Here is a 20,061-nt window from a genome sequence, read left to right on the forward strand (position 1 = left end):
CCGCTGTCTAGTTCTAGTCCTCCTCCTTGCTGTGGGTTGTCTGTGGTGTTTTGACTGTGCAACAAAGCAAAAGTTCTATCGCAAAAATGCCTATCCTTGAGATCCAAACCAATGTTCCAGCAGCTAATGTACCAGATAACTTTCTGAAGGAGTCCACAACACTGCTGGCGGGTCTCCTTGGCAAGCCAGAGTCGGTAAGTGCTTTTGCCTGACCATTCCATTACCTGTTTACCTTGTTCGCAAAACATGTCTGGCGTCGATTATTCAACTACAGTAGACGGCTTGCAGCCCCTTCTTAGGGGGGAGATTTCCTTGTTACGCACTAGCGTTTTTACTGACATTCGCCTACATTTTTTCACGCAATAAATTATTTCGACTTTGAGCATGCAGAGCCGCTCGTTCATGGAATCATATCAAGTGTAGGATCGAGTTAGGTCTTTAACAATCTTAACAAACACAGAAGCTCCTGTTGTTTGGGTATTTTCGATTGGATGGGTGGGGGGATTATAGCGGAGGAAGAATGGAGAAAATTATCAATTTAGATTTACAGAACTCCCCCCCCCCCCCCCCCACCACATGTTTTCAAATGAGGGGCTGTTACTTTCCTGATAACCTTGTATTCTGTTTTAGTATGCACTGGTTTGCATTGAACCTGGCCTGAGACTGATGTTTGGTGGAACAACAGAACCTGCAGCAATTGTAAACCTTACCAACATAGGCCAACATGACCCCGCTACCACCAAACACAGAAGCAAGGTGATATCTAACCACATACAGAAAACACTTGGAGTGCCGGCAGATAGGTTAGCATTTTTCTTCTCAATCCAAACATTTTGGTGCTCAACAGATAACACCTGGCTCTAGTGGATATTTCTGAATTTTTCTTCTCTTTTTTTAAAGGATGTACATCATCTTTCATGACAAGCAAAGATTTGAAGTGGGCTACAATGGAGCAACCTTCCATTAACTAGCTACAGCAAGAGTTACTGGACTGGAGGATTGTGAAGATGAAGACAATCCATAAAATAGTGAAAAAAAAAATGCAGCTTTTGTTGTCTGCAGGTCATGTCAGTGAATAAAGTTATGATTGAGCTATAAGCAGTTTTAAAAACTGTATAGAAAAATATATAGATGTTAACCTAGTTTACCAGCAAAATAAAATAAAACTTTTGAGATCTCAGAATTGTTTATTCTTTCTTCATGAGCTTTGTAGACAACCAAGGGGGGTTTGGCTTTGCCTTGACGAGCAAATAATTTTCTGATGAATCACCACAGCTCTCCTAAATGCTGTCTTTTCTGAAACCAAAATTGATTCCAAAATTGTTTACACTGCTATTCTGGGTCTGTATGACCTGAAGGTTGAGGTGAAGACTTTGTTTATCATGGATCTCCCAGAATGCTTTGCAATCTGCAATGGCAGTAATAAGGTTTCATCAGAAGATTTCAAGGAGTGGACATTGTGTATGAGTCCATTAAAATAGATCAGAATGAAGGTATCCACTGTGTCTTGAGTTGTGTTTGCAGATCTCTTTCCCTTGTATGTCATTTTTCTCTGCTGTTTTTCCTTGTTCGGTTTGACATTCAAGTGACATTTGCCTTGTCAGGGGCATTGGAAAAAGGGGACAGATCTCTTCACAGACAGGGATGCCAAACTCCACCCCCCCCCCACCCATCTCTTTCAAAGAGGTCTAGCAAAGGGGTGAAAAGGTTATAACAGATTAAATAATGATATAGATAAATATTAAAGATGACATATCAAATGTAATAAGGCTTTTGTCAAAGAAAATGAAACAAATACTGTGCTGTATTTTTTAAGAACCAATATTCTTATTTTAGAGCTTTTGTAAATCCTACAGGAATTTTTCAAGGACCAATGTTTTAATGATACTTCCACATCATATTTTAGTTATAATTTCACTCACATCACAAAACCATGTTTCCAGCCTAGCTTAACAAAAAAAAAAAAGCCTGGTAAAGCTGCCTGTACTACTGAAGGGATGGTGACTATAACACCAGTCTTGTTGGCCTTTGATGGCATATCTAGTACTGGTGGTTGGCTACAAACAGGCTCTGGTCACCAGCAAGACTCTGTCCACCGGCATACTTCCCCATGGCAGCCTGGCCATTAGCCTTGGCACGTTTCAGGAACTCTTCCTGGCCGGCCTTCACACAACCAGACTTGCCGCTCCATGCCTTGAGCGCACTGGCTTGGAGAGCTCGCCCAAAAGAGAAGGTCAGTTTCCAGGGCTTCTTTCCTTTAGACAGAAAAAGCAAGCAGCATCGTATCAACCACAAGCAAACCAGGCAACAACAACAAAGTTTTTGAACCCTGTAAGGCTAAGACAAGACCACTAAGTAATTTTGTACTTGGCTGTACCTAGCTCTCTGTTGAAAAATATACCCCACCTCCCCCAGGGGATTATAAGTTTGCATAACTGTACACATCTCTTAAAAAAAGGTTGCACTCAGAGAATTCACATGAAGCAGCCCTTAAGTGGTTTACAAATAAATAAGAAAATAACCGTAAATCAGAAGAACTCTAGGTTTGAATTATTGATCATATAACTGTAATCATTCACATTTAGAGAGCAACCATTAATACATTACCTATAAGCCACTTTAATAAACATGAATTCTCCAGGGCAATCATATATGAAATAGGTGTATATTAAAAAAAAAAAGAAACTTAAGTAAAACAATCTAAATACTCTAAGCTCCTAAGATCAGTTCAAATGTGATTTGATGTATTCTTATCACACAGTAACCTCCTTATCAGCAATGCCTCAACCCTTGTTGCTTGAAGTTATTCTCAATATCAATTTTTGTTAATTCCACATTGATCACGAACACTTCTAGTATCATCACCTTACACACAGATGTACTACTCACCCTGATATTGGTTAATGGCATTCAGGTGAATTGTAGCCTGCTCCTCTGACTGGCCACCCGACAGGAAGGTCACGCCAGGCATGGCAGGGGGGACGGTGCGGGCCAGAGCAGTAACAGTGGCTTGTGCACACTGTTCTGGAGTATACTTAGTAGGGCAGCTCTGACCTTGATAAGAAATGAGTATAAAGACACATTACACCACACTATTGGTAGATTTAAAGGAGTAGAAGCATCATTTTTATTCTAGAAGACTTTTCAGAGGAACTCTAGAATACCAGACCTTGTGTTTGCCTATCCAAACAAAGATACATACAATGAGTGAAGTCATGACAATATACGTGTTCTACCATAGAGGCTGAATGTTTTTTTAGAATACAATAAAAACCACAAAAATGAACAAAATTAGTTAATAAAGCATGGTGCCCACTGGTGAGGTAACAATATAACAACACAGCCATACACTGTTCTATTGTAACATAAGCCCGGCCCACAGGGTGAGGAAAATTTCAGGCACACTCTTTGTTCACTGCTTCGAGAGGCCAAAAGTGTGTGGACATAGATTAACTTTGCCAACTGAGGCAAAATTCTCTCCTGATTGAACTGTGAGTTTTTTATTTCAGTGCACGGCTGAAAGCTTCCTCACCCTGTGCCCCAGGGCTATAACACCATAATATGGATGCTAACACATGAGAAAAAAAACACATTTTTTTCCTCTTAAAGCCCTGTCAAACCTATGTTTTTTCTCTTGCGGCTCGTTTCCAAAAATAATTGCAAGTTGCACACATATTTTGTTGCGTGTGACAACCCTCCCTTGCATATTGTTTTGCATTTCTCAAAGTCGCATGCAAAGTAGAACGCTCTTCTACTTTTTGCAACAAATTGCTTCAAGTCGCAGGAAAAACTTCACATGGAACAGGGCGTGTGCGACCTGAAACAATTTTTTTGCGAGACAAGGCTTGATAACAAAATTGATCTAGCCCTGTTAATTCCTTGACCTCCTTACCCATGCCATTTTGTACTTTTGTATTAATTCAGATGGCTGGAAAAAGTTTTGTAAGAGTAAAGAATGATGAACACTACCAGTCACTTCTGGGATTAAACGCTTATAATTTTAAAAAGCCTTTTTATGACAATTGACACAACAATGTACAGGAGCAAATGGCCTCCTAAAAGGTTGTACATTCGTACATACCAGCTGTAACCATGTTTGGCTTAAGAAGAGTGCCTTCCAGGTAGATATGATGGTCCATCAAGGCCTTGTAGGTAGCAGACAGAACAGCTTCGGTGACTTTTTGTGCTCTCTCGAGTGTATGATCGCCATCGCAAAGGACTTCGGGTTCGACAATAGGTACAAGGCCATTTTGTTGACAGATACTCGCATATCGTGCGAGAACGTTCGCATTTTCTTTCATGGCCAGCTCAGAGGGAGTATAGTCAGTGATCTTCAGCACACAACGCCACTTGGCAAAGTCGCAGCCGTCTTTCTTGTACTGGGCACATCGCTCTCCAAGTCCATCCAGGCCTTGGGTTGTTGTTTCTCCGGCGTCGGTCCCTGCAAGGACCACGACACCCTTGTCGACCTTGATACCGGGGATAATGCCTTGGTCTCGCAGAAGCCTCACAAACGGTGTTCCATCGTCAGCCTTCTGGTACACGGTCTCGTGAAAGAGGATGACCCCGCTGATGGCATTACTCATTTCCTTTCCGCTAGTGAACAGAAGTTGCCGATAAAGGCGACGGTTCTCTTCAGTGTTCTCCACTCCAATGTTCGCTAGTCGCTTTCCCATCGTCCCGGTGCTTTCATCTGCTGCAAGGATGCCTTTACCATCAGCAACGATGGCTTCGGCAATCCTTTTCAGCTCGGCTTTCAGTTCGGGAGTCAAAGGAGCGTCCATTTTTGCGTTTTATTTGAGGAGTGAATACGAAGTGATGCTTTAGCTTGACGCAAGAGAAAGTAGAATTTGACGTTGCAAAGATTAGCTGGCCACGCAGGTGTACTCTGATTGGTCCGAATTAAGGGCTATTGTTATTCAGCTAATCAGAGTGCAGGCCTTGGGTGTGCGGGCTATCACGCACACGTTGACAGAAAATTCATTATATTTTTTTCCCAAAAGTATTTTTGTAGAATAGCCCTTTTATATCGCACTCAAAATAAAAAGTCACACAATAGCTACAGAAGCTAGCATTCTTTTAAATACTGGTATCACAATTTGATAAAGAGTTTAAGACATATTCTCTCTTTAATCAAGCATTTGATTTTGTGTGTTTGATTAAGAAGGAGAAAAGAAATCCCTGGAGATTTATGTAGGCGGTGAAATTTGCTGTTTGCAATGTAATATTACCATATAATTACAATCAAAGATATTACCTTCAAATTATTCATTTGTGTCACATGTCTCGCACACACCCCCTACACACCCGATGGCTGAGCCATCGTACAGTGTGGCCAGCAGCTTATACAAAGTTCAAAATGGCGGCGCGCAAAGCTGTCAATATTTCTTGTTCTTTTCTACGAAAACAGTTCCTCGACAGCCACCACATGCCACACAAGAATGCTGCCATGGTTAGCTTTTGAAATTTATGCGTGTGTGGATCAGTGATTGGAATGGATATGTGGCTTTAATGCTATGCGTTTGCAGCAACCTGGCGTTTTAGAAATTAGGAGGGTTCGAGAAAATATACCAATAATAAGCTTTAGAGTTAAGTTTTAGAGTTTAGCTTATGGGATGGGTCTAAAAGTTTCTTAGAATATTTCAGGTTATAGGATTGAGTGTAATCATAATTTATCTATTATATCGAGGCTGGCATGTTTCTTGTCTGTGTCCATGGTTCTTGCATCATCCCTACCATAGAGATGACATCATCATCATCATCATCATCATCATCATCATCATCATCATCATCATCATCATCATCATCATCATCATCATCATCATCATCATCATCATCATCATCATCATCATCCTACCATAGAGATTGGAAGGGAAATTTGACTCCCGACTTTCAATGGAAAAAAGATGACATCATCATCATCATCATCATGCCATTATCTCTATAGCATTTATTGGTCTGAGCAAATGTTACGTCTCCCCCTCTCTTGTTCTCAGTCCAATAAACTAACATTTGAAACAGGGAGAAACAGGAATCAGCTTTGCATAAATAGCTTGTATTTGGTAGGTGTAGACAGGGGAATGATTTTCTCTTTCATATGTATTATGTCCTTTGTAGAGTCCCAACTTAACTAGATGAGCACCCTACACATCCCACCCCACCCCCCAGCCCTCAAATATGACATTGTTTACTTTTCTCTTATTCTCTTATTAGATGCTCTCAGTCTCCATTAGAAATACAAGTCGCTTCTCTTCCACCAATACCAGAAAATCACTCCCAGAACCACCCATGAAGATACGCCCCAGAATCAAGTCCTTATCAAAAGAGCAACCTCCTGCAATAGAACAAGTGAGCAAACATACAAGGTCAATTGAGATTTGTGCACAAAATTATTTGACCAAATATATGTGTTTCATATAATTCTGAATTGTCTTTTTAGGACGATCTTTTGTGTGTTGCATATTCGTCAAGTGAGCGTTACAATATACTAGGACTTAGAGATGCACTGAGTGTTCAAGAAAATTACAAGGTCACATCCCTACCTAAAGGTAATGATCTCATCAGTTATTTAAGCCTTTCGAAAAATGCTGCCCATGAGAATCCACATATCAATATCCACACTGGTTCATGTGTATCGAATGAATTTTACTTTATCTAAGCAGATAAGCAGAATGTAAAAACAACATCTTAGTTTGAGAAACTGTTAAGTTTTTTCTTTCTTTTCTATGGGCCTCATGATTCATCAATTTGATGCCATTTATGATTTTTGGAATCACTGCAGATGACCCAGTGATTGTCAAAATACTACCTTATTAACATTACATAATTAAATCCCTAAAAATGGCAAAGTATGTTTTTCTCATAAATGTGCTGTTTGTTTATTTCCTAGATGCACGGGATGTTTTATATGTTTGCATTTTTAATGATGAGAAAACAGAAACAACTGGTGAAGTTTTTATTTTCAGGTAAAAAGATAAACAAAGCACAAGTTCATCTGTCCCTTCTGCACACCTAGTCAATAATTAATATTTATGCTTTGCATCCTCCAGGTGGCTTGGTGCACTAGTGTTTTGGAATGTTGAGCAAAGTGAGGTAAGTGGTGGGTTTCCCACTGTTATGTATACCTTGACAAAAAATGAAAACTGAATAAAAAGTTATATATATCACTCAATTTTTTCACTCCTTAGATGCAAAAAATCAGAAAACTTACAGCTCGGTTTGAAGAAGGGCGATATAATAGGGATACTATTGAAGATGAGAGTGAAGAGCTTCCATTTACATATTCAGGGTAAGGATTCAGGCCTGTTGCTATAAGGCCTGGCTAAACTAGGCGACATGTCGAGCATGACATGTAGCATGCAACATGTCTCCCAAATGTTTCCTTGTTAGCCACTACCAGAAATATGTAGTAAGCAAAAATTTTGTAGAGTCCTGAACTATCCGAGAAACATTTCTTTGTCACTGCTACAAAATTTGGCGTGTGCTACAATGTCTCTCTGGGTGGCTAAACTAGGAGATGTTCCGGCGACGCGTCGCCTAGTTTAGCCAGGCTTTTAGAGCTTGCCCACCCCCTGCTCTCCAAGTACAGAGTCTTCTATAGTGAGCAGATGCTTGAGAAAAGGAATCACACAACTTTTTATCAAACACAGAAGTAATAATTGTTGACCAAGAAAAGTATTCATAAAAGTATTCATATTTATTTAGTGGTTAGCAGTATTTTTTTTTGTCATGTTGCTGTTGTTTTAGGTCACCAACAAGTTTAGTCAAAGGCAGGATCAACCTGAATTCAGAATCAGAGCCAGAAACTAAACCACTTGAAAAATTTGCATTCTCTCATGCAGTGGCTTTATCAAGTGAGGATGGTATAAAGTGTATTGTAAGGGAATGCTTTTATGGGTCAGGCCATCCTGATACTATGTTGGCCCAGCAAAATGTAACCTCCCAATGGAAAGTTTTTGAAAACCTCAACCAGTTTTTTTCAGGGAGGGGTAGAGAGCAAATTTACGCTAATATTTCCCTCCCCTAATCCAAAACCAGTCTTTTCTAATCAAAATCTTGGACTTTTTTGTATATTGTCCACGAATGTGCACTGCCCTCAGTAAATCCTAGATATAGGCCTGTACAATGGGTAGCAAACCACCCCCGCACACACCCTGTCATTGCCCCCACCCTCTCATCCCCCCACCCTCATCCCCCCACCCTGTCATCCCCCACCCTGTCATCCCCCACCCTCTCTTCCTCCCCACCCTCTCATCCCCCCACCCTCTCATCCCCCCACCCTCTCATCCCCCCCCACCGTCTCATCCCCCCACCCTCTCATCCCCCCCACCCTCTCATCCCCCCCACCCTCTCATCCCCCCACCCTCTCAGCCCCCACCCTTTCATCCCCACCACCCTCATCCCCCCACCCTCTCATCCCCTCACCCTCATCCCCCCACCCTGTCATCCCCCACCCTGTCATCCCCCACCCTTTCTTCCTCCCCACCCTCTCATCCCCCCCACCCTCTCATCCCCCCCACCGTCTCATCCCCCCACCCTCATCCCCCCACCCTCTCATCACCCTTTCCCCATCCCTAGCTATTACCTTTTAAGTCCCCCTTTGAATTACCGTGTGGTGACTTTTCTTAGTTTATTGCTGCAAAGCACACCTTTAGTTTTCCCTCTAAATGCAACTTGATATTTTTCTTTTTTTCAGTTAAGCTTGGTATGTGGGAATCAGTCCTGGAAAAATATATTGACTCCATAGCCTGGGTGCCAGAGGTGAGATTATGTAACATCTTGATTTATACATTGATTTGGAATGAATATCAATAAAAGGGAGATTACGTAACATCTTGATTAATACATTGATTTGGAATGAACATCAATAGAAGTATACTTGGAAGACTACAGACAAGCTTAGAAAAAATGTGGCCTGTTTAGGTGTGGTAGAGGGAAATATTTAACAGAAGGTTGAAATGTGTAGTGTCTTTTACTCTTCAAAAACAGATTCACAGAGGCATGAAAAGCATGCTATTTTATCCTTGTGTTGATTTGTATTTCTTTTCGGAAATTTATTGCTCTGTAAGCTTCTTTTTCTTTTCTTGTGTAATATTGTTTGGACACTTGAATTTTGGTCAAATATTGAGTATCTCTATGATTAAAAACTTTTGGTATTAAAACTACTTTGTTCTCATTCTCTTCTCTTACAGGCATTAAGTAAAGGGGAACCATTAAAATTATCAAGAAATGAAGTGCTAGTGAAAACTGGAGAGCTAATTTCTCTAAGGTAATAGAATCATAGGTCCCTTTTCATTATCACATTTATTTTCTTTCCCCCTTTCACAGGAATCTTGAAACTCAGGAGAGCCGGCCAGCAGGCTTCATCTTCACCACAACCATTACCTTTTTAATCATCATCATGAAAGTCATGGAAGAACCATTAATGGGCCCTGAAAAGTCTGCTGGGTCTCCAAGAATGTGAAATTTAGTGGCATGGAATTTCTTTATGATAATTCAATCTATATTACACTTTCGTTGTGTTTTACACAGGTATAAAATCAACTTATCCTCGGATCTCCTAATGACACCTGATTTCTACTGGGACCGGGACTCTCTGGAGGGACTGTATGACACTATGTGTTCTTATATGGACATCAGGAGACGGACCAAGGTCAGTTTACGCAGGCCACTCTATTACCTAAAGCGTTTGCAAAGCCCTGTCACTCTTGGTCTAACAAAAACCAATATATGGACGCCTTTCCCAAGTCTTTAGGAAGGATGACACTTTTTCCTGGCACTAAAGCTGTGGGGGTGGGGGTGGGCAAGAGAGGGGGGCTCAAACAAAGTTTAGATACATCACTGAGGTGACATTGATTTAGAACCAAAATATGTGGAAAAAAGATGCATTTATTATTAAAGATGCGCTTATTTTTGTTATAAATTTGGCTCCCTCACAGGTAATGAATGAGAAGCTGACGCACTGCAGTGAGCTTGCAGACTTGCTGCGGACACATCTGAGTGAACGTCATTCCTTTACCCTAGAGTGGGGAATCATCGCACTTATTGCAATAGAGGTTTGTGACAGCGATTGTGTGACAGCTAGTATGTGACAGTTATTGCCTGACAGTAGTATCTAGTATGTGACAGCCACTGCATGAAAGCTAGTATGTGTTAGGCATTGTGTGACAGCTAGTATGTGGCAGCCATTGTGTGACAGCTAGTACGTGACAGCTATTGCATGACAGCTAGTATGTGACAGCTAGTACGTGACAGCCATTGCATGACAGCTAGTACGTGACAGCAATACGTTTCTCATACCAGGTTTCGTCTATCTTTAGGTGTTGTTCGAGATTGTCCACTTGGTTGAGACACATTTGTGAAGACAGAGGCAAAGGATGCTTTTTTATTAGTAGACGTTATAGTGAAGGAAAACAAGTGACAGCAGGATGAGTGAAGCGATACAACAATCAAACAATGCAACCAAGAAACTCAAGGGGTGAAACTTGTAACACCTTGCATTGCATTCCATTCAGCCAGTGATTTAGATACCAGACTTAATACATCACCAATAAAATAATGGAGTCAGTATGAAAGTAAAATTATAACGCTTCGTCTTTTCTTCTTTCCCTGCCTGATTTTTTCCTGGGTTTCAAGATACTACGATAGAGCCTTGTTATTCGGTATAAGTCTCTTTTGAGATGTGTCTCGCTTCCCCCCTTTAGGTTTAGACTGTGCAGCGAGCGTTTCTGTGAGTTAGAACGCGCACAAATTTGTGAGAGTGCAAAACAGAAAGGGAAGGGAACAAGAGGAGACTTCCCCCCCCCCTCCCCTCACCCTAATATTTTAGTTTGCCTCACTTTACGTGCGGTCGTCACCCAGGGAAAACTGGTTTCCAGGGGAATATTAGAACGCAAACTATTGGACCATATTTCTTTTATTCTGCACTGTACACCAGAGCTAGTGTCTATATATTTCAAAATCTTTGAATTATTTTACTGTTATACGTTCATCTCTTTTATTCATTTATCTGTTGATAAATTCCTCTCTTCATATAACTTTGATTTCGATTTAATCTGAGCCCTTACACTTTTAAGATTATTTTTTGTCGTGCTTATAGTGGTGGTTTTACCCATGTCCTGAAAAAATGCTATGATTGCCTTGAAGCCGCCTTTTAGCGATTTGGAAGGCGGGGGGAGGGGGGAGGGGGGAGGGGGGGGGGGGGCTAGGAATGGCGGTGATGCGGTTATATTCTACTTGGTCTCGTGAAGTACTCTTTTTGTGGTTTTGTAGTGTGATATATTCTACTTGGTCTCGTAAAGTACCCTCTCTGTGGTTTTGTAGTGTGTTATATTCTACTTGGCCTCGTAAAGTACCCTCTCTTTGGTTTTGTAGTGTGTTATACTCTACTTGGTTTCGTGAAGTACCCTCTCTGTGGTTTTGTAGTGTGTTTTATTCTACTTGGTTTCGTGAAGTGATTCCCTCTCGGTGTGCAATGTCTCTGTGGCGCTACTTGTTGGCCGCTTACTTCGTCCATCACTCTCGTCAATCAACTCGTACAACTCTTCACGAAACTCGATTATATCTGTCAAGAGATAAGAAAAGGTTGGATATAGACTGATGTCTCTGTTGCACATTTCCTGCTTGGAGGTTCCAAGGGACAGAATAACTCGTAGGCCATCCATCTCGATATTTATCTTTTTACATTTCAAAAAATGTTCAACGAGCTCCCCTCCGCTCCAAGAATCCGTCAGTTAACCCAACGCTAGCACATTTCTTAAGACAAAAAGCGTCTACTTTTTTCATTTGTTCTAAGCAAAACTTTACACAAAGAGAAAACGTTGAACCTTCGTTTGCCGTCCGTCCTCTAGAGTTCCCCACAGGCACGTACACAAAGGGGTGTGCACCCCCCCCCCCCCCCCTTGGCGGCCTAAAAGTGGGTCATTTCTTATTAAGGAATCTCAGAATACTATGCTTTTTTCGTATGATACCTATGACTGCGCACCCCCCTCAACAAATCCTGGGTACGCGCCTGTTCCCCTAATGACTCACTCACTATCCGACTCATGGCTGGTTTTTAGTAGATTCAGAGGTTCCTTAAGACACGTTGGCCCACTCGGAGGATTATGCCTTTACTTACAGGGTAACCACTTAGTGAACCACAAAGATTATGTTTCTTATGAAATGTTATAGGTGTAATTCAATCTCCCCTCCCTACCCCTGCCCTTGCGCATCCCCACAACATTTACAATTCCTATCTCTAGGCTACTAGTGGTTTTATAGACGTCTTACTTGTTATAACACGGCAGACTCGCCAGAGACGCAACCCGATAACAAACCCTAACGATTTCCAAGCCTTGCTTGTGTGTGTTGCGCTAAAAATGGAGAACCATCTTCATTATACAACTACTCAAAGCTACGAGATTTCTTTGCGACTATAAGCAGCCGTCTTGCAAATTTCAGAATACACAATTCCTCCTCCCTCCCCTCCATTATCTCTGCAACGGCGCATATAGATTTCCTAAGCGCCAAACTCCCTAGCTACGACACTTTGTAAGGAATTTCTGTGAACTTATTTTAAGTAGCGATTTATGTTTCTCAGTGTTAGTTGTTTGTGGCTATGTGATGCCATTTTAATCGGCTAATTTTATCGATCCCTACCTTAGGAGGATTTCGACGATCAGTGCAGTGATAACTATGACCGCATCAAAAATCTACAGGAAAAAGAAAAAGTGCACGTCGTGAAAATGTTACCATCTACCACTACATTTACCCACTAGCTTTACCTCAAGCTTCTCGATCTTGAAATACTCGATGCCAAGAGCGAACAGTTTCAAGAACACCTGAAAAGAGAGAAGTGGCGACTTTGTAGCCAAATTCGTTGTTGCGCGACCTCCAAAATTCCTTTTTTCGTTTGGGAATAGCGCGTAGTCAATCAAACCAAACAATCAAAACCAGACAAACCGCCCCCAAAGCTTTTGTCTGACTACGCGCTATTCCAAAACGAGACAAGGATTTTGGATTCGCCGTGTGGTCGCGCAACAACGGATTTGGCTGTAAAGGGTCTCTATGAGCTGCTATTTTGTCTGTCTAGCAAAATACCAAGAGAGCATTATTGGCTAATCTGGGAAATTTTTGATATTTTAGAATGAATCTGGTTAAATGAATTATAAAGCTCTAGTTCTAGATGGTCATATCAAGGTGCACTTCCACAGTAACAGAGGTGGAGCTGATTAGGGGTCTTTAAATTTATTTTTATTTTTTTATTATTTATTTTTAGAAATCCTCTTTCTTGAGTTAAACGCAAAACGGAAGTGAAAAAAACTTACCTCTAAAGCAAAGATCGCTAGAATCGATATACCGACAAAGTGGAGCAACCTTGATGCAAAATGCTGTTCGCTATCTACAAGCGGACGACTTGCGTTAGTGTTAAAAAGTCGTGAATTGATTGCGAAGCGAAAGTTATCTTTCTTAGATACAAAGCTAGATTTTAAATTCACCAAAAAGGAGGATGAATGTAATCAAAAACCTAATCTACTACATCACATGAGGCTCAAACCATTGCTCGGCAAGATTCTCTTAGTCACCTATCAGACCTTTATCCGATTCAATTCACACAAATGATAGTACATCATACGACAGCTAGAAATGTCTCATCTGATATTGCTGTTTATGTAGACACAAATCTGACTCACCATTTATGGCATTCAGAGAGATACACATCAAAACGAGGTTGATGGCGACTTCGACGAGGACCAGTAAGATGATTGTAAACTGCCACGTGATCCCTGTCAGCATTTTCCCAAGTGATGTCCTTAAAATTCTTAATTAAATAGCATTACAAGAGGTTTAGGTACGACAATACGTAGTTTGCTTGGTAATAAAGCGACCCCATCACATCCATTCTTTCCCCTACCCACATCCCCCTTGCATCCATTCCTTCGTGCTACGGCGTCGGTTCAGGTTTTGGAACGTCTGTCGCTTGCCATCTTCGGCTGTCTGCTCCACGCTTTGAAAAAAGGCAGAAGTAGAAAATCATAAATGTTCAAATGATAAAGATCATAAAAAAAAGAATGAGCGCGGAACTAAAAAACCCGCGAGAATAAGGTTGAGCTATAACCATAAATGTTTATTACGACCATCAAGTGTGCGCGCGTTTTTTTTATGTGCGGTTTAAATTTCGTCATGTAATTTGCATATTTTTCTTATTCCGGGGAAAATCCATTAGTCTCCAGCGCGATAAATGTAGTTGTTAGCTTGATTCTTTAATTCTACTCAGCGAATCCAATATTATTGCGATAATAAACTGCGACTATTACTTTCAGCAAATTATTCGACTAAATAACCTATAGAAGTAATTTCGCTTCAGTTTTCGACACTTTTTAAAGGGCGGATTTCATTTGAGTATTTTCGCTGTGAAAATGTTATACAAAGATTTATAGTGTGATAAATTTTGTACCTATTTAATGTTTCGCAGCATCCACACAAGCTTGACAAAACACCACTACTCTTATTCACAATAAAGTAGTACAATTCACATTGCAGTAGGATTAAATGCAAAATTCATTTATAATTTCATTTTTTAAAGCGTTTTGACAGATGTCTTCCACTCATACAGATAACGAACAAACCCAGCACAAAACGCACGGAAACCAACAAAACCGTTTTCAAATAAACCATTCCCAAGAATAAGCCTTTCGCTTCTTCAAATTGGAAATATTTTAAATCAAACCGTTTTAAATGTAGAGCAACATACCTCTCGACTTTCTCCGCCATTGAGCTGCCTCGTACACCTGTCTTATGGAATCAAACTCTCATGTCAACGAAACTCGTCTAGATCTCCTCACTTAGAGAAATACCCTTTAAGCCCCTCTAAACCAGTGTATTTCGACACTGAAACCCAATTTACAGGAATGTTGGGAGAGTTTTAAATTGGCGCATCGCCTTGCGAAGTCGAGTGTTCATATGGTAGTTTGATACCGGATGTACTGTCATTGTTATGTGTTAGGAATTACTAATGGGGCATTTGCTTCTCAGGGATTTGTTGTTTTTGCATATGGAAATAAGTTCGACCGAAGAGGCTTCCTGTTAGCGCTAATGGTCTAAATTTAACGAAAAAAAAAAGTTGCGTTTCTAGATGTGTCGTAATTACTTTTGGGAGCAAGTACAAGGCACGTAAGTAAGAGGGTGCGAGTCCAACACCTCCCCCCTTAACAATGTGTATTATTTGTTTATCGAAAGATCATCAAATATCATACTTTCTATTTGATATTTACGACTATTGAATCTGGCTGACTAACATAAACGTGGGAGCGAAAAAGATCCCGTAGAATTTATGAATGGTTGGTTCCTAAAACAATAGGATTTACTAGAGAAAAGGTGTTTTTAGCTCTTATCTTAGCTTTTATCTACATGAGCTAATTATTCAACCCCAGAGAAAAAACACTTCTATAAAACAATACACTGAAGATATCAACACTTGCTTTAATTTCAATTTAAGTTCTCAGTTAATAACAATTTTGTTTACTAGAAGTATACACTCTTTTTTTTATTAGAATTTTTATAAGAACGTCCAGAACTGAGATTCCACCAAATTTGAAAGCATATGCTAAGAACATGCCGAGGCTCAAGATAGCAGAAAAAAATCTCTTTTTTAAGTCCTGATGCGTTCTAAAATGCAGAAACAAATTGTGCACATAGTAATGACCTTATTATTGCTATTGATCATTAGTGTAATTCTCTCCCTAATTATTCATTGGGTATTATAAATTATAAGATTATCTTATATACACTAAAATTTAAGAACATCGTTAAGAACATATTCAGCTTTAAATTGTCCCAAAAATAAGAACGGCCCAGCCTCAACTGAAAACTAGACGTTCTTATATAAAAAGTGTAATGCCTTTTCGTTTAGCAAAAAAAAAGAGAGGAAAAAAGAAAAGAAAAAACGCTTGTATATCAATTATATTATGCCACTTTATGTGCTTTTTGACACGTCTCATGTAATTACCTCAAAATCTATATGTTGTGCCAATATGTTTAGCAAAAAATATACTGTGATGAAAGCTTTTTGCCCCAGAACAATGGACAATGCATGGATGATTACTTATAATAGAAAAATGAAGTTCATTGCATTGTTTTCATTGGGCTTGATTTCTGAACCTTTTTTTACATGTGACCCACGCGTATTATGAATAAAAGGAACCAGGACGAAGAACCACAAGTCGTATGACTCTTGTTTAAACTTTATTACAAAGGTGCAACTGAACTAAAGTAACGAGGCCACGAGTGTGAGTCCCGTGCTTTCTTAGCAACCCCTGCTGCAAGCTCTATGACGTATTATTACATGATTGACACGGTTTCCATTGTTTTCTGTAGGGCTTTATTTCACGTACAAACCTAATTAATATGCGACTAGCTAAGAGCCCGGGGAGGGTTTTGATATTCAGCAGGGAAAACCGGCTGATGAATTGAATTTGATTGCTCATTATAAATGCAAGGGATGTATAAAAATACATCCCGGGGAAGCTCGTATATATCCCTTGCATTTCTAATGAGCAATTAAATCAATTCACTACTTGCACTCTTCCAGCTGAATATCATATATTTTCCCAAATCTATTGGACCATACATATGGCAACCTTCGAAAATTAATTTCTTACAGGCCTTGTCAGGTACGAACAGCCCACACCGTGTTGGTTTTCGTGTTCTCCGGAATCCTGTTGTAGCTTGTCGTCCTTTCTCTTCTCGACTTCTTCACTTAGAATCGTAATATTTAAGGTTCTTTTTCCTTGTTTAAAACAAATTGGATGTTTAATCCCGTCTATATCGCCTCCAAGGATCGTCCCGACAAGATCGAAATCCGGAAGAAACTGTTCGGCTTGCGAAAACGTATACATTGTCAGTTCGGACATGTCTTTGTCGCTCTTTATCTCAGAAAATTACAAGCGTTATGGGGGGGACTGGGGACTTTCATAGAACGCGAATCGCCCCTCCGGGCCTCCCAGCCCCATTTTAGGCTTGGGAGGTGCGCTGGGCCCCTCCGGGCCCCCCAGTCCCATTTTAGGCTTGGGAGGTGCGCTGGGCCCCTCCGACCCCTCCAACCCCATTTTAGGCTTGGGAGGCGCGGCGCGCCCCTCCGAGCCCCCCAGCCCCGTCTCGTGCAGATGAGGCCCCGCGTAGATTCATAATTGCTAATTATCAATCTACGTCGGGACCACTTCGTGTAGATAAATAATTAGCAATGGTTAGCAATCATTAATCCGCTGTCTATCGACAGCAGCGGGACTGGGGCCTTTCATAGAAACGGGTGGGAACCTTGCAATTAGACCTCCGTCTGTCCTGTAGTATATATATATATATATATATATATATATATATATATATATATATATATATATATATATATATATATATGTATATAGCATGTGCATAGCATTCGAAGGATGAAGTGCGGAAAAGTTTCCTGCGGGTGGCTAAAGGTCGGCCATGCAGACACGTGCGGCCAGAGGTGCATGGACACCTACTGCAAGGTGCACCTCCAAAGGCTCCGTAAGGGCAGCCCCCTCCCCGTGCCGTGCAGGATCTGCGGCATAGGGACGCAGTCGGAGACGCGGTTGTGTCGCCCCTGCGGAGCGAATCGTGTAGGGGAGAGGATGCGCGGCACCGAGAGGAGCGCTCGGGAACGGTTCGCACTGTCATTACAGGGACGTCTGGCGAGCGGCGCAGGTTGAGTCCAAAGTGTGGAATATCAAGGAAAACTTAGGGGCGCAGCCTCATGCGCACATCGACATGCGTGCGGCGTACCTAGGATGCGAGAACAGTCTCTCCGGCGGCGCCTCGGACGCCATTGATTTGGTACGGAAATACGGCTTCCCTACGAACGTGTATCGTATCGCGGATGTTGTGGGACGGCCATTGAGCGAGGTTCCATTCGAGGTTCCGGGGCCATTCAGCTGACCAAGTGGGAGTTCTCTGAGGCCTGCCACCCCTACACTTCCGGGAGGGTAGGGCAGCACTTGGAACAAAACGAGGGCTGGATCACCACGCCAGAGTTCAAGGACCTGTTAGAATCGGGTGACCTCGTTATGGCCACGGCGAGGGAGGTGCTGTATAGCGTCGGAAAAAAGGACTCCATCAAGTTCCCCCACTCCATCGCGTGTCGCCCCGGCGGCGAAGACTCGCAGTATCCTGAGGGTCGAGATCTCGCTGTCCGTTTCGTAGGCAAGTGCGCTCGCCATGGCGACGAGTCCTCGATCGTAGTCCGCGACCGTGAAGAAGCCGCGTATCTGACAAACCTCCTTGCGGGCACCGACCACTTACTTAACTTCAAGCATGCCGACGGGACTCATCTGATCCAATACAAAGACGGTGTCCGACGCTCACAATGGTACCATATCAGGGCCTTCGTCTTGGCGTACACAAACATAGCGTTGCGACGCATGTTGAGGCGGATCCCTCGCGAAGACGTCCTCCGAGTGTGCACAGATGCCATATACGCAAAGGCGGTGCCCAGTGGTGTAAAGCTCGTGGAGCGAAATCCGAGGTATGGAGAGTGGCGCGACAAGAAGCCTGGGTACGAGTGGCGACCCGAAGCGGCTTGGGGTCCGAAGAAGTCGGGGGGCTTGGCCAAGGAGCCAAGCACTGCGCCGAGTCTGCCGTGCGATCTAGTGGCCGCAACCTCTGCAAAGATGTATCTAGCCGGCCAAGGAGGATCGGGGAAGACCGAGTGGGCGGTGAGCATGTTCCGCGGCCGCAACGTTGTGGTGCTCACCCCCGAGAACGACCTCGCCCACGACCATCGCAACAACCACTACCTCCGCATACCAGCGGAGAAGCCGATTGAGGAGTGGAGACCTTCCGAGCTGGGGCACAAACTCGACCGTCTCGCAGAAGTTGTAATCATCATTGACGAGTGCTGTAAGGTACAGACCAAAGTGCTACGCGCCATCCTAGGGTATCCCGCCACGCGGCCGTGTCAGGTAGTGTGTTGTGGCGACTATGGGCAGGTCCCGCCCTGGGGAGATAAAGAGGGGCCTCACGATATGCTCAAGGAGTGGGGACAAGGGAACATCCGCTGGTTCGAGTCCAACTACCGCTGCCTGTGTGAAGACTGCGGAAAGCCGTACAGTACATGCGACTGCGGCTCTGCCGCGCCCTCCTCCATGCTCCACGACATAAAGGGCCGGATTTGGTGTCAGCCAGATTCCCAACAGCTTGAGGTGTTTCGAGAGGAGTGGGATGGGGTGGCGTTCGACATGTCGATCGAGCAGGCCCACCCAAGCGATATGTGGGTGTGCTCGACCAACAAGATGGGGGCTCTTGTTCAGCAGCGATTGGTAGAGCACCACAGGAAAAACTACCCCCGATTGCAAGCAACCATCCGCTTTGACCCCGATCCTAGCGTCGCGCATCGTTAGCGCAAGCAAGGGCGGCCAGTGCCCGTGCCAGGCAAAAGGGGTGAGAAGGTCAACGCATACAAAGGCACGGTAGTCGAGGTTCCTCTCGACGCGTTCCTTAACGGGCTTCCCCTCGAGTGGAAATACGCGGGCTGGGGAACCGTTCACCGGGTGCAGGGCAAGACTATCCAGACTCCAAGACGTCTGTTTATCATAGACCACAGCTTAGAGGGCTTGATCACGAATGCTGTATACACCGGCACCTCCCGCGTGCGGCACGCCGACCAGATAGTCCGCGTGATCCCCCCCGATAACACCCCCGGTGCCTTGGTTCCCACAGGACTGCAGGCTACGCCCAGTGAAGAGCTCATTATAGCGCGAATCAAGCGATACGCTATAGTCGACAGGCAAAAGGGTCGCACAAAGTACACGGGATCGCACCACGTTCTGACGGTAGACCACGTACTCGGCATGATTGCTGAAGCGGAAAAGAAGTGCACGGTCTGTGGCGCTCAGCTTCTGCTTCAGGTGTACACCAAGAGCCATCCCCAATGCTTCAGTATCGACCGGCTGGACGACAGTCAGGGTCACTACAAGTGGAATGTCAGACTCACGTGCTTTAGCTGCAATAGAAGGCACAAGCGCTGATCACGCTAGCGTGGCGCTACGCAACTGCAAACGCGTG

General features: G+C 42.9%; 4 protein-coding genes across 7 annotated transcripts; 2 read left to right on the forward strand and 2 right to left on the reverse strand.

Moving 5' to 3' along the window:
• Positions 1-24: 24 nt before the first annotated feature.
• Positions 25-1,026, forward strand: LOC5509214 (macrophage migration inhibitory factor homolog). The gene is made up of 3 exons (XM_001629710.3): positions 25-194; positions 631-803; positions 901-1,026. Exons 1-3 carry the CDS (start codon positions 87-89, stop codon positions 965-967), a joined length of 348 nt encoding a protein of 115 aa, XP_001629760.2. The 5' UTR covers positions 25-86; the 3' UTR covers positions 968-1,026.
• Positions 1,027-1,167: 141 nt separating this feature from the next.
• LOC5509197 (fructose-bisphosphate aldolase C) lies at positions 1,168-4,853 on the reverse strand. Its single transcript, XM_001629685.3, has 3 exons — positions 4,082-4,853; positions 2,890-3,054; positions 1,168-2,255 (listed from the first exon to the last, which is right to left on the reverse strand). The coding sequence occupies exons 1-3, from the start codon at positions 4,782-4,784 to the stop codon at positions 2,041-2,043; spliced, it is 1,083 nt and encodes a 360-aa protein (XP_001629735.1). The 5' UTR covers positions 4,785-4,853; the 3' UTR covers positions 1,168-2,040.
• A 463-nt stretch (positions 4,854-5,316) lies between these two features.
• On the forward strand, positions 5,317-10,580 carry LOC5509198 (required for meiotic nuclear division protein 1 homolog). 3 transcript variants are annotated; one of them, XM_001629709.3, is made up of 12 exons: positions 5,317-5,452; positions 6,214-6,348; positions 6,440-6,548; positions 6,890-6,965; positions 7,050-7,092; positions 7,188-7,288; positions 7,747-7,853; positions 8,696-8,760; positions 9,192-9,268; positions 9,532-9,652; positions 9,939-10,055; positions 10,320-10,580. In XM_001629709.3, the coding sequence occupies exons 1-12, from the start codon at positions 5,360-5,362 to the stop codon at positions 10,359-10,361; spliced, it is 1,086 nt and encodes a 361-aa protein (XP_001629759.2). In that variant the 5' UTR covers positions 5,317-5,359; the 3' UTR covers positions 10,362-10,580. The 3 variants fall into 3 exon arrangements, with proteins under 3 accessions (XP_001629759.2, XP_032233979.1, XP_048582373.1); XM_032378088.2 differs by lacking the exon at positions 5,317-5,452 and adding an exon at positions 5,471-5,588; XM_048726416.1 differs by lacking the exon at positions 5,317-5,452 and having other exon boundaries at positions 6,255-6,365.
• Positions 10,581-10,899: 319 nt separating this feature from the next.
• LOC5509210 (voltage-gated hydrogen channel 1) lies at positions 10,900-14,993 on the reverse strand. 2 transcript variants are annotated; one of them, XM_032378089.2, is made up of 8 exons: positions 14,735-14,993; positions 13,899-13,987; positions 13,674-13,801; positions 13,308-13,381; positions 12,765-12,821; positions 12,640-12,692; positions 12,271-12,353; positions 10,900-11,563 (listed from the first exon to the last, which is right to left on the reverse strand). In XM_032378089.2, exons 2-8 carry the CDS (start codon positions 13,913-13,915, stop codon positions 11,436-11,438), a joined length of 540 nt encoding a protein of 179 aa, XP_032233980.1. In that variant the 5' UTR covers positions 13,916-13,987; positions 14,735-14,993; the 3' UTR covers positions 10,900-11,435. The 2 variants fall into 2 exon arrangements, with proteins under 2 accessions (XP_032233980.1, XP_001629734.1); XM_001629684.3 differs by having other exon boundaries at positions 13,895-13,987; positions 14,735-14,992.
• Positions 14,994-20,061: the final 5,068 nt, after the last annotated feature.

Source organism: Nematostella vectensis, chromosome 4 (assembly GCF_932526225.1).
Source record: "Nematostella vectensis chromosome 4, jaNemVect1.1, whole genome shotgun sequence".
NCBI lineage: Eukaryota > Metazoa > Cnidaria > Anthozoa > Actiniaria > Edwardsiidae > Nematostella > Nematostella vectensis.

Excerpts from the sequence above, each read along its gene's own strand:
- LOC5509214 (XM_001629710.3), top strand. The coding sequence starts at position 87 with ATGCCTATCCTTGAGATCCAAACCAATGTTCCAGCAGCTAATGTACCA. Across the intron at positions 195-630 it reads TCCTTGGCAAGCCAGAGTCG|TATGCACTGGTTTGCATTGA; the intron begins GTAAGTGCTTTT and ends ATTCTGTTTTAG. Across the intron at positions 804-900 it reads CTTGGAGTGCCGGCAGATAG|GATGTACATCATCTTTCATG; the intron begins GTTAGCATTTTT and ends CTTTTTTTAAAG.
- LOC5509197 (XM_001629685.3), bottom strand. The coding sequence starts at position 4,784 with ATGGACGCTCCTTTGACTCCCGAACTGAAAGCCGAGCTGAAAAGGATT. Across the intron at positions 3,055-4,081 it reads GCCAAACATGGTTACAGCTG|GTCAGAGCTGCCCTACTAAG; the intron begins GTATGTACGAAT and ends TTTCTTATCAAG. Across the intron at positions 2,256-2,889 it reads TGCCATTAACCAATATCAGG|GAAAGAAGCCCTGGAAACTG; the intron begins GTGAGTAGTACA and ends TTCTGTCTAAAG.
- LOC5509198 (XM_001629709.3), top strand. The coding sequence starts at position 5,360 with ATGGCGGCGCGCAAAGCTGTCAATATTTCTTGTTCTTTTCTACGAAAA. Across the intron at positions 5,453-6,213 it reads CACACAAGAATGCTGCCATG|ATGCTCTCAGTCTCCATTAG; the intron begins GTTAGCTTTTGA and ends TTCTCTTATTAG. Across the intron at positions 6,349-6,439 it reads AACCTCCTGCAATAGAACAA|GACGATCTTTTGTGTGTTGC; the intron begins GTGAGCAAACAT and ends TTGTCTTTTTAG.
- LOC5509210 (XM_001629684.3), bottom strand. The coding sequence starts at position 14,754 with ATGGCGGAGAAAGTCGAGAG. Across the intron at positions 12,822-13,307 it reads TAGCGATCTTTGCTTTAGAG|GTGTTCTTGAAACTGTTCGC; the intron begins GTAAGTTTTTTT and ends CTCTCTTTTCAG. Across the intron at positions 12,693-12,764 it reads TCAAGATCGAGAAGCTTGAG|ATTTTTGATGCGGTCATAGT; the intron begins GTAAAGCTAGTG and ends TTTTTCCTGTAG.